The 12,990-nt window shown below is 42.3% G+C and overlaps 1 protein-coding gene across 1 annotated transcript in view; it reads left to right on the top strand.

Moving 5' to 3' along the window:
• Positions 1–12,990, top strand: part of LOC142760553 (kinesin-like protein KIF28) — a 97,000-nt gene that overhangs the window by 81,065 nt on the left and 2,945 nt on the right. Inside the window, exons 17-18 of the mRNA XM_075863744.1 lie at positions 2,395–2,468; positions 12,149–12,192. Coding sequence (XP_075719859.1) covers positions 2,395–2,468; positions 12,149–12,192 — 118 coding nt within the window. The remainder of the gene's footprint in view (positions 1–2,394; positions 2,469–12,148; positions 12,193–12,990) is intronic.

Raw genomic sequence — 12,990 nt, 5'->3', positions numbered from 1 at the left:
CGCGTCACTAGTGACGTGTCGTATCCAAGGATGAAAAGGGCGGTAAAAGCTCTCAATTGCCCCAAAACGAGTCTACTCGCTCAGCCCTACAAAAAAAAAGACCGACTTAATTCCGCTCCTTTCACCACTTCTTGGGCCTGCGGCCTGCTTATCTGAAACCGAACTCTCAATACCAGAGGACAAAAAATAACATTCAGACCACACCCCTCCTGGCACCGTCATTCCCAGGCCCCCAACCTAACCCTCAATAAGTCCAGTACTGCATAAAGGGCAGTTCCCATCCAAGTTAACACGGGTGATGGTTGCGGCTAATTATGTTTCAGGACGTCTGGCTGTCTCAGGTCCAGCATGTATGGGTGCGCAAAGTCGTATCTACAGGATACAAAATAGAGTTTGCTTCTTTACAATGACTCATTTTTTCATAACAGTTCCCGTGAGATCTCAATCCAAGCCTTCTGCCTCTTTCCTGGTAGTAAAGTTTCTTCTCTCCAAGGGAATGATCATACCAGTTCCTCACCGGGAATGTTTTAGGGGTTTCTATTCAAACCTCTTTATGGTCCCCAAAAAGGAAGGTACCATTTGGAAAATATTGGACCTCAAACGCCTCAACCGTGCTTCTGGTTGAAATCCTTGATAGGACAAGGGAAAATTATGTCCTCAGTGGACATCAAGGATGCAAACCTCCACCTCCCCAGCAGTATTTTTGCTTTACCACCCTGGAGGACAACTATACAGTTTGTGGCCCTCCTTTTCGAATTAGAAATTGCACAACGTGTGCTAACAATGGTTCTTTTAGCGTTGATGGCCCTTCTTCACACCTGGGGTGTTGTGGCCATACCCTACCTGGATGACATCATAATAAAAGCTCCCTGCCGGCCAACCTAGAGAGTCTTCTGATTGCTTTGGCTGGATGATGAACAACTCTATATCATCTCTTCCCATTTTGGTGATAACTTTTTTTTTTTACGAAAGGCGTACTGGCAATTCTTCTGCCCCTAAACAGCTCCTCTAAAGGCCCACTTTTCCACCCATAGTTTGATAGCGTGGCTGTTAAAGCCACCATACGCAGAGGTTGGAGTTTGTCAGAGTGGGTTATCCAAACAATGCTGAATGCATTCATCTTCACGATTTTACCACCGCACTTGGAAAGCTTTTTCTACTGGTGTGAAATCGATACAGTTGTCGCTTACACACCTACCTCTAGGAGGGTCTGGATGTGGACATGGCTCTCGGCTCCCTCAAGGGTCAAGTTTACGCCCTATCAATTCTCTTTCAGCTTCCCTCTGGCAGCAAATTCCACCATGCACGCTTTTTTGCAGGGAGTGGCACTCGTGGCTCCTTCTTACTACCAGCCTTTAAACCTTAACATGGTGAGAATCGGCAGGCTTCCCAATTTGAGCCTCTCTAGAGCATTTAGCTTTGTTTTCGGTCTTAGAAAGTAGCCTTTCTGGTAACCATCATCTCCATTTTTGTCTCAGAATTGGCGGCCCTATCTAAGGTTGTGCTGCGACCAGTTCCCTCATGCCTGCCAAAAGTAATGTCCACACTCCATTGGAATGGAATGAGATCATAGTCCTACCCTTTTTTTGCAGCTCTCCTTCACATCCAAGGGAAAATACCTGGTCCGTGCCTTATGCATCTATATGGCCTAAACTGCTTAAATCCATTGCTCTGACTCACCTTTCGTCATTAAAGAGGGTTGCAAGCAGAGCACCATATCCCAATAGATTCAGTCAACTTTTAATAAGGCATACTATTCTAAGGAAAAAGAGCTGCCTCTCCGGATAATGGTCCATTCTAATAAAGCAGTAAGCGCTTAGTGGGCAGTTCAAAACTGAGCTACTTGGTGTTCCATTTACACTTTTTTTTTTAAATTTTACAGTGTGCATACTTGGTTGCAGCATTCTTCAGATGAAAGTACGTTGACGGTGCTTGTTTTCCCACCGCTCAGGAATGCTTTGGAATGTCCCACAGTAATCTTTGTGTCCCCAACACAGATGAGAAAAATGGTGTTTTGTTACTCATCGTAAAGTACTTTTCTTATTGCGTTCATTGGGGGGACAGCACCCACTTATTTTAGTTTATTTTCCTCATAGGCAGTTTTCCCTTGGGTTCTCACATGGTTCTTACTGTTGCATTGTATCAGTAAATGTATTTCTGCTTCTCCTACTGCTTTTGTACCAAACTGGCTTAGCTCAGTGCCTGCAGGAGGGATATAGCTAATAGGAGGAGCTAACTCTGTTCACTTAGTGTGCGCCTCCTAGTGGCAGCAGCTATATTCCACAATGAACGTGACGAGAAAAAGATTTTACGGTGAGTTACAAAAATAAATTTTTTCAGGTTATTGATTTCACAAATACGGATACACTCTCTTTTTTTATTGTGATTTTGCAGAGGGCTGTCCTGAACATGACTGGTCTCTACTAAACATGGAGTATACAAATGAAGGATGTATTTTAATTGATAGTGTCAAAAGTTTAATCCCCAATCCTAACTTGATGGTAAGTATCAAACTATCAATTTCAATAAACATATTTTGCAATAGACAAACCTTATACAGGTAAGGGTTGATGGGGGATGTAAAACGTTTTTAGCTTTCTGTGCAGCTGCCAACATAAATTGAAGAAGTGATTTACTTTATATTGAGGAGAATGTCCTTACAGAGAAAAATTCCTTTTTACTTTTTGCACTGTCTTACTTCTTTCCAAAATGATTGAAGAGCTGGGCATTGTCACCATATGTGTGTCTTTGTTCCATTGCTGGGCATGCACTTCCAGCAGGTGTCAGATAGTGACCAATATATTATCTTCAAGCACCTCATGTAATAAATGCATTGTTGGACCAATGTTGGAATGAGAGTTACCAAGACTAAAGGCCCTTTTACAGGGGCAAATGATCAAATAAACTAATAAACTAGCATTCATATGAAAGCTCATTCTGATTACTGCCCTGATCAGCAACGATCAGCCGATGAACGGGAAAACACTTCTTCATCAACTGATCGTACCTTTATGCAGCAAAAATATTATCGCTGTCGCCAGCACATCTCCCTGTGTAAACAGGGATATGTGCTGCCGACATGATGTAAATGCAAGGGGATGAGCGATCGTAGTAACGATCTTTCATCCCCATACTAAACAATCATTGCTCCATTTAAAGGAAGCAATGAGCGCCAATCAACAAGCTGTATAGTTGATTGGCAAGTGTTTTAAAAGTGGTTAACACGGGCGATATCTGAGTGTGTAAAACCACATTAAAGGCATTATTTTCTTTAATAAGCATATGATTCAGCAACTCGACTGCTTGTTATACACTCCTCAACAATGAAATTGCAACACCAAGAAGGAAAAGTTTTGGAATTGTGGAAATCACAGGATCAATAGATATATTTATGATATGCAAATGATAAAAATAGGGAAACAAAATATTCCAAACATCTTGATTTATTCAGTATCGAGTATGCGCGCACGCACAAAAATATACGCACTTACATGCATTGGCATGCTATCAATGAGGTTATTAATGGTCGTCTGAGGAATGTTATGCCACGCTGTAGCACTTGTGCATGTAGATCATCAAGATTGGCTGATTGTAGCTCCCTTTGCAATTGCCGACCAATGACGTCTCAGATGTGCCCAATGGGAGACAAGTCCGGAGACACCGCAGGCCATCGTAGCATGTTTAGGCCATGTAGGCTGCTCACAGTAGCATGAGTAACATGCCGCCTGGCGTTGTCCTGTTAAAAAACAGCTTCTGGGACACTTTGGAGAAATGGCCGTACAACTGGTTCCATGACCAAATCATTGAAATGCTGAGCTATTAGTCTACCTGAAATGAAGACTAGAGTGGCCCGGCTACTGTACATTATGCCACCCCACACCATAATCTCAGGAGTAGGACCGGTGTGACGTTCCCTTGTGAAGGCCTCTTCATGGCGTTGCCCACGTGGTCTCCAGTCCAATCTCCAGCTATCATTGTGTCCGAGACAAAGTGGGAATCATTGCTGAAGAGGATAAACCTCCGTTCCAGCCTCCATTGCTGTCTTGCTGTGCACCATGATAGCCTTTGAGAGCGGTGGTGTGTCATCAATGGAACACCTGTAGCTGGACGTCTGCCTCATAGCCATCTGATTTGTGTCGACACTGGTTGCCACCCTAGGCTTGGCATGTGACGTCTAATTTCACTTGCTGTACAGAATAGATCACTACACCTCATTCTTCCAATCAGATGATCCGTCTGTGCAAAGATTCAACTCCACGCACCACTCGCTGTCATTCCGTTCGTTGTTCTCCCAACCTCCAGAGCACGCAACGTTGAACAGTGCTGACAGCTCGGTCTAGGTGCATAGCGCTCTGCCAGAGTTATGAACCCAGGTCTCCCAGTTTGCGACAAGTGGCGATAACTGGCATGTCGATGAACAGGAAGCATCCACATATATATGGACAGAGACGTCAGGGGCTTCCTCTAGGAGCAACATTCCCAGCCAGATCGATCTGACCGGGGATGATGCGATCTACAGAGGAGATGGTGCTATCTACAGGATGGGCGATGCTATATTCAGTGGAGTAGCACTATCTACAGGGAGGATGGAGCTATCTACAGGGGGGATGGAGAGACATCGGGGCTCCTTCTAGGAGCGGAATTCCCTGCCCAGAGCGCTATGCCCGGAGATTCCGCTCCTAGAGGGAGCTTAGGTGGTGCTATCTACAGGGGGGTTTGTGCTATCTACAAAAGAGTTGTGTGTGGCAGAGGGGAGTGTATTCCGGGGCTCTCAAATATGAGATATGAGAGTGCAGTAAAATGAAAAAAAAAATTCCAGCTCACCGGAGTCCAGCGTCTTCAGTGATCCAGTGCACGGACCTCACCCTGGCATCTTCCACAGCAGCATAAAAAGGTATGATCCAGCTCTTTATACAATAAAGTCCTGAGATTTCTTCATAAACATTTAAAAATCCACCCAGCACATAAAGACAAAGGACCAGTATGCGAGTGCGCTCCACTCATTTAACCCCGTTCCAGGCAGCCAACGTTTATATACCTGACAACTGCATGGAGCATTGGCATTTGGGACGTATATAGCCATATGGCTGTCGTAAAGGGGTTAACCAACTTTCGAAATAGTATTCAATAAAAATGTCCTACTATTACTGGGGGGAATATGCCCACATGAGAAAAGTCTGCAACCTGCTCCTAGTTTCAAACTAAATATCTTTTTTTAACTCAAGATTACCACTGACATATGTAAAAATAATTTTTCCCTTGTCAAATGTGTCTGTAGCCTTTAACCCCTTCCCTCTTTGGCCACTTTTTTGACTTTCCTGACAAAGCCTCATTTTTCAAATCTGACCTGTTTCACTTTATGTGGCAATAACTACGGAATGCTTTTACCTATCCAAGTGATTATGAGAATGTTTAATTGAGACACATTGGACTTTATGTTCTTGGCAAAATTTGCTTAATACATTCAGTCTTTAATTGTGAAAAACACAACATTTAGCATAAAATTATGAAAAATAGCATTTTTCAAAATTTTAATGTATCTGCTTGTAAGACAGGCAGTTATACCACACAAAATTGTTGCTAATTAACGGCCCCCATATGTCTACTTTAGATTGGTATAATTTTTTGAACATCCTTTTATTTTTCTAGGACGTTACAAGGCTTAGAACTTTAGCAGCAACTTCTCACATTTTCAAAAAAAATTCAAAAGGCTATTTTTACAGGGACCAGTTCAGTTGTGAAGTGGCTTTGAGGGCCTTATTTTTTTGCAGAAATTCATTTTTAATCAATTTTTTTTGTAACACAGAAAGATTTACCAGTGAAATGCAACTCAATATTTATTGCCCAGGTTCTGCAGATTTAGGAAATATCTCACATGTGGCCCTAGTGTGGTAATGTACTGAAGCACAGGAGCACCTAGAGGATTTTGTGGCCTTTTTTTTATTAGAATATATTTTAGGCACCATGTCAGGTTTGAAGGGCTCTTGCGGTTCCAAAACAGTGGAAATCCCCCAAAAGTGACCCTATTTGTGAAACTACACACCTCAAGGAAATGATCTAGGGGTATAGTGAGCATTTTGACCCCACAGGGTTATTGCAGAAATTATTGGAAGTATGCCGTAAAAATGTCAATCTAAATTTTTTCAAAGAAAATGCAGGTTTAGCTAATTTTGTCATTTCCACAAGGACTAAAGGGAAAAAAGCACCACAAAATTAGTAAAGCTATATCTCCTGAGTAAAAGAATACCCCCCATGTGGTCATAAACGGCTGTTTGGACACACAGCAGGGCTTAGAAGGGAAGGAGTGCTATTTGGCTTTTGGAGATCACATTTAGCAGGAATGGTTTGCGGAGGCCATGTCACATTTGCAAAGCCCCTGAGGGGACAAAACAATGAAAACACCCAAAAAGTGATTCCATTTAGGAAACTACACCCCTTGAGGAATTCATCTAGGGGTGTAGTGAGCAGTTTGACCCCACAGGTGTTTCATAGAATTTATTAGAATTGGGCAGTGAAAATAAAAACAATCCCCTTTCTTCAATAAGATGTAACTTTACCTAAAAAAATTTCACTTTCTCAACAAATAAAGGAAAAAAGGAACCCCAGCATTTGTAAAGCAATTTCTCCCGAGTACGGCAATACCCCATATGTGGTCATAAACTGTTGTGTGGTCACAGGGTAGGGCTCAGAAGGGAAGGAGTGCAGATTTTGCTGAATTGGTTTCTGGTCACTATGTTGCATTTGCAAAGCCCCTGTGGGACCAAAACAGTGGAAACCCCCCATAAGTGACCACATTTTGGAAACTACATCCCTCAAGGTATTCACCTAGGGGTGTAGTAAGCATGTTAACCCTGCAGGTGTTTTGCAGAAATTAGTGTGCACTCGATGTTGAAGAGTGAAAATGGGATTTTTTCCATAGATATGCCAATATGTGGTGCCCAGCTTGTGCCACCATAACATGACAGCTCCCTAATTATTGTGCCGTGTTTCCCGGTTTTAGAAACACCCTACATGTGGCCCTAATCTTTTGCCTGGACATTTGACAGGGCTCAGGATTGAAAGAGTACCATGTAAAATTGAGGCCTAATTTGGCGATTTACAAAGTATTGGTTCACAATTGCAGGGCTCTGATGTGAAATAATAAAAGAAACCCATGAGAAATTACCCCATTTTGGAAACTGCACCCCTCAAGGCATTTATTAAGGGGTGTAGTAAGTATGTTCAGCCTACAGGACTTTTCTATAAATTGTGATGCAGATAGCGCAAAGTAAAAATTTTAATTTTTACCTAGATATGCTATTTCAGTGTCAAATCTGTCGTGCCCAGCTTATGCCACTGGAGACCACATCCCAAAAATTGTTAAAAGGGTTCTCCCGGGTCTTGCAATGCCATATATGTGGAAGTAAAGAACTGTTTGAGCATGCTGTAAGGTTCAGAGGGGAGGGAGCACCATTTGGCTGTTGGAGCATGGATCTGCTTGGTAGTAGTTTTGTTTGAGTTTTGCTGGTGTTTCCGTTTATAATGTTGGGGTACATGTAAGCTGGGCAGAGTACATCAGGGGCAGTCAGGTTGTATAATAATTGGGTTAAAAAAAACGATAAAATAATCCATAGATGTGTGTTAGGCTGTGAAGCAATCATTTCTGCACAGGCCAGTATCGCACTGATAAATGTCCTTCCTTATCCCCTTTGGTTCCACACTCAAGCACCTTTGCAGTTTGGGGAATTTTGCTGGGAAGTAGTGTTGTCCTGGCATAATACGGGCGTCCTCGCTTCCAGCAGATATGTTTGGGCCCTTCCCTTCCTGGTACCCTAATTTTAGGGCCTTGATCATTCGCCTCTTGAAACATAAGAAATGTTCCCCTCGGGCCTGCACAACGGCATATTTTTTATTTCCTGACTTATGGAAGCCTTAACCAATTTAATTTTTTCATAGACTTAGAGGTATGAGGGTTTGTTTTTTTTGCGGGACGAGCTATAGTTTTTATTGGTACAATTTTGGGGTACATACAACTTTTTGATCACTTTTTATCCTATTTTTTGGGAGGCAAGGTGACCAAAAAAACTGCAATTCTGGCATCATTTTTTTAGTTTTTTTTTTTTATACAGCGTTCACCATGCTTTATAAACTTCATGTTAACTTTATTCTGCGGGTCAGTACGATTCCAGCGATACCTAATTTATAGCACTTTTTTATGTTTTACAACTTTTTGCACAATAAAATTACTTTTTGTAAAAAGAATGTATCTGTTCTGTCGCCAAGTTGTTAGAACCAGAACGTTTTAATTTCTTCGTCGACGGAGCTGTATGAGGGCTTGTTTTTTGCAAGACGAACTATAGTTTATATAAGTACAATTTTTGGATACATGCGACTTTTTGATCACTTTTTATTCTAATATTTGTAGGGCAAAGTGACCAAATAAAACACGAAATTCTGGGATTGTTTTTTACGTTTATTTATTCCACATGGTGAACGTAATTTTTTTTTCATATTTTTATAGTTCAGGCCGTTACGTACGCGGCGATACCAAATATGTATGTTTTTGGGGTTTTTTCAATAATGAAGGACTAGATAAGGGAACAGGGTGATTGTGTTTTATTTTATTACTTGAAAATTTTAGTATATGTTTTAAAACTTTTCTTTTTTTTTTTTTTTTTTTTAAGTCCCACTAGGGAACTTGAAGGTCCAACTATCACATTTTTTTTCCTAATACATTGCACTACCTATGAAGTCCAATTAGGCTTCGCCTCCCGCCATGGCCTAATCGGCTTCCGTAATGGCAGAGCAGGAGGCCATTGTTAGGTCTCCTATTGCCATAACAGCAGTCGGCCGCCCTGATTGCATGGCAGGGCTGCCGATCTGCTACCAACCTCTAAGATGCAGTGATCGCTGCATCTAAGGGGTTAAAGGCAGAGATCGGAGCTAGCTTCGGTTCCTGCCACTACAGGTGGACGTCAGCTGTAACATACAGCTGACATCTACAGCTGATGACGCCGACTCAGCTCCTGAGCCAGTGCCATCGGCTACGGAAGCCTTTCAGGCTCTGCCACTGGGCGGGGCCTGGAAGGCTTCCATGCTAGGCAGACCATGAGGCCAGTATTAGTCCTCCGGTTGCCATTACAGCGGAACCCCTGCAATTTCATTGCTGGGGTGCCAATGAGCTGCAAACAACTTAAATGCAGCGATCCCTTTTGACTGTCGCATTTAAGGGGTTAATGGCGGGGATTGGAGCCTATTACAGGCCCTCGCCATTACAGCCGGATGTCAGCTGTAATACACCGCTGACAACTGGCGATGATGGCACCGACTCTGAGCCGGTGCCATGCATTTGTCGTATGGATACGGCAAAATGCAGGAAGCACTAGCTTTCCATGACGTATCCATACGGAAAATGTCAGGAAGGGGTTAAAGGGACCAGGAAGGGGTTCAACGGGCCAGTACACAAGCAATAACCCAAGGAATAAAGGAGTGGTCCAAGATCCCTCAACGATTGTTCTCCATCTTTGTTACAGTGATTGCCCGGGATTTAAAAAAAAATAAATATATATATATATATATATATATATATATATATATATATATACACACACACACACACACACTAATCCTTCTCAATTAAATAGAATATCAAAAAGTTTATTTCAGTAATTTAATTCAAAAAGTGAAACTATATTGTATAGATTCATTACACACACAGTGATCTGCAGCATTTTTTTCTTTTCATGTTGATTAAGGCTAACGTTTAATTAAAACCCAAAATTTAGTGTAAATTTAGATTATTATATAAGCACAATTTCAAAACTATTTTTAATACCCAAATGTTGGCCTACTGAAAAGTATGTACAGTATATGCACCTCAATACTGGGGCTCCATTTGCATGAATTAATGCGGCGTGGTATGTAGGCGATCAGCCTGTGGCACTGCTGAGGGGTTATGGAGGGCCAGGTTGCTTTGATAGCAGCCTTCAGCTCGTCTGCATTGTTGGGTCTGGTGTTTCTCATCTTCCTCTTGACAATATACCATAGATTCTCTATGGGGTTTAGGTCAGGCGAGTTTGCTGGCCAATCAAGCACAGTGATACTGTGGTTATTAAACCAGGTATTGGTACTTTTGGCAGTTTGGGCAGGTGCCAAGTTCTGCTGGAAAATGAAATCAGCATCTTCATAAATCTTGTCAGCAGAGGGAAGCATGAAGTGCTCTAAAAGATCCTGAACACACATTTAGCGACTTCTTCCGACTTAAACAATACCAAACATGTGCGCATTTCATACACGCTGAGCGAAAAAGTGGACCTTAGAGTGAATAGGCTTTTGGAGAGCAAATTTTCCAAAGCGGATTCCAAATTGTTCTTAGTGTATGCGACCAGTGTGACAGCCAAAGTCTCCGTGTAGCCCCAGCCTAAAACTGTACAATACATCAACACATATGATATAAAAGATAGATAGATAGATCTATCTAAATTACCATATTTGTGTGTTATACAAATAAAGATGATTATTTCTATCTATCATCTCTCATATATATTGATATAATGTATAGTTCTAGGCTGGGTCTACACAACTACTTTGGCCACGACACAGGTCCCATGGCAAAAAATCGCGACCACATTCACTGTCATTACTTGCCATGTAGGCTACGGAACATAGTGATCTTTGGCAGTGCAACTCGTGTCGCGGTCAAAGTCGCCGTGTAGCCTACAACTCTACAATATTTGAATATTTATGATCTGAAAGATAAAAGTTAGAGATGGGTAGATAGAAATACTAATAATCTTTATTTGTATAAACACGAAAAAAAAAATATCGCAATTTAGATATATAAAAGATATTCTAATCTTCTATATATGTTGATATATAGTATAGTTCTAGGCTGGGCCTACACGACTACTTTGGCCACGACAGAGGTCCCATGGCCAAAAATCGCTTTGTCCAGTAGCCTATATCGCTAGTAAAATTACTGTGACCAAATTCACTGTCATTACTTACCATGCAGGCTATGGAACATCATAATCTTTGGCTGTGCAACTTGTGTCACGGCCAAAGTCGCAGTGTAGCCCCAGCCTAAGGCTACAAGCACACAGTGCGTATTTTGCTGCGGAAAATATGCAGTAAAACTGCAGGAAACCAGCGCACCTGAAGGTGTACTTCATGCGTTTTTCGGTGCAATTTGTAAGTCTTGCTGCGTAAATCGTGGCGTTTTCATGCTGCGGGTTTTGCTGCGTATTTCTATCGAATTACAGGGATAGAATTCGCAAGCGGAAACGTGAGATAAATTGACATGCTTCGGTTTGGAAAATACGCACAGCGGGTCAATTTACGTCACAAAAAATACTGCAACGTGGACAGGAGGTTACCTGGAATCTCCTGGTCTGTGCTGGTACTGTATTACGCTGCAGTTTTGCCGCACGTAATACACATCGTGTGCATTGGCCCTAAAACTATATATATCAATTTATACGAGATAGATCGATACATATTACAGACAGATAGAAATATATTTATTGGAATATATTTACTGTTTTATTATACACTATTCTCCCTCCCTGACAGCCTGCCAGGAGAAGTTATGAGGGGGGGGTGTGTCACGAAAGGGGGCGCTACGAGGGGGTGTGCCACAAGGATGAGGAAGGGCCACCAACAGGGAAAGTATTGTGACAGTTGTCACAATGATCACATGCCCGGAGACCTCACTGATTGGACTCTGGGCAGAGCTCCATGATTTCAGCTCTGTAGAGACAGCTGTATCATGGAGCTAAATGCCGCTACAGAGCAGCAAACCGTGCCCATCTGCAGGACGTTCTGGAACATCCCTGCAGAGTTAATTGCGAAACCGCCCGGACGTTTATAGTCAATGGGTGGTCCGCAAGTGGTTAATAAAAGCTAACAGTTTGGTAAAAGTGTGCCAATGTATTTCCGCTCTCACTGGGTGTGGGGTAGTATGATTCGTTTTCCTAGCCAGGCTTTCCCTATATCACCGGCTGGCGGTGCAATGAAAATTCTGTACTTCCTCAGTATATCTAAAAAAGTATTAAGCAAAGAGCCTGCACAATTGTGTAGTATATCGGTTTTAAAGGTGCAGTATAGAAATGCTGTACTCCGTTGTTGGACCTGGTGGTGATCCTCCCAGTCTGTGATCTGTAAGGCCCAGTTCACATGGAGTATTTTGCAGGGAGAAAAAAATCTGACTAAAAAGTCCTTCAGGAATTTTGAGGCAGATTTTGACCTGCCTGCGCTTTTTTGCCTTCGGCCATTGAGGACCGAGGGCAAAAAACGCAGCGAAAAACACCTTTTCTGCCTCCCATTTATTTCAATGGGAGGTCAGAAGCAGAGCCACATCAAGAAAGGACATGCCGCTTCTATTTCCCCGCGAGCAGCTAAAAGCCGCCCTGGAAAAAACTGCCTCTGCCCCCCATTGAAATCAGTGGGAGGCGATTTTGGACGTTTTTTGGCGCCGATTCCAATGCGGTTTTCAGTCTTAAAATCAGCGCCAACAAACTTAGTATGAACTGAGACAAAATAGTCCTCCAGTAGTCCTGTTGCATCACGGGTCGTGCTGGTGAAGTGATCATATAGATCAGTCGGGCTTTGCATGTCCTTGAAAAAGTAACAGACCAGACATCAGTAATGGGTCAAAAAGTTATTTTATTTTTTTTATTTAAAATTAGCAGAATAAACATAAAAAGTTTGTCAAAAGACTGGTAAAATAAGTAAATAAAAGAATAAATAGAACCAGGAGCTCAACGTTTCGCAGATGATCCCTGCTTCATCAGGAGTGGTATGAGATGTGGGGTTGGGTATCCCACTTAAATAGGCCAGAGATCGGCCGACATCAATTACATTGTTAAAGGTTAGTGATCAAGTGTCATGTTTCAGTAATTAGTGGCTCAGGTGCCAGTGTCAATAATTGATTAGATAGAGGGAGGCGGCTTCCTCTGTCACCCCACGTGATGCAATTGCGGGTGCTAATGGTTGACACGCCTGCCAGGGGCC

This window comes from Rhinoderma darwinii, chromosome 4 (assembly GCF_050947455.1).
Source record: "Rhinoderma darwinii isolate aRhiDar2 chromosome 4, aRhiDar2.hap1, whole genome shotgun sequence".
Taxonomy (NCBI): Eukaryota; Metazoa; Chordata; class Amphibia; order Anura; family Rhinodermatidae; genus Rhinoderma; species Rhinoderma darwinii.
The sequence above is the reverse complement of the archived record's forward strand: the minus strand, read 5'-3'. Positions and strand labels throughout refer to the sequence as shown.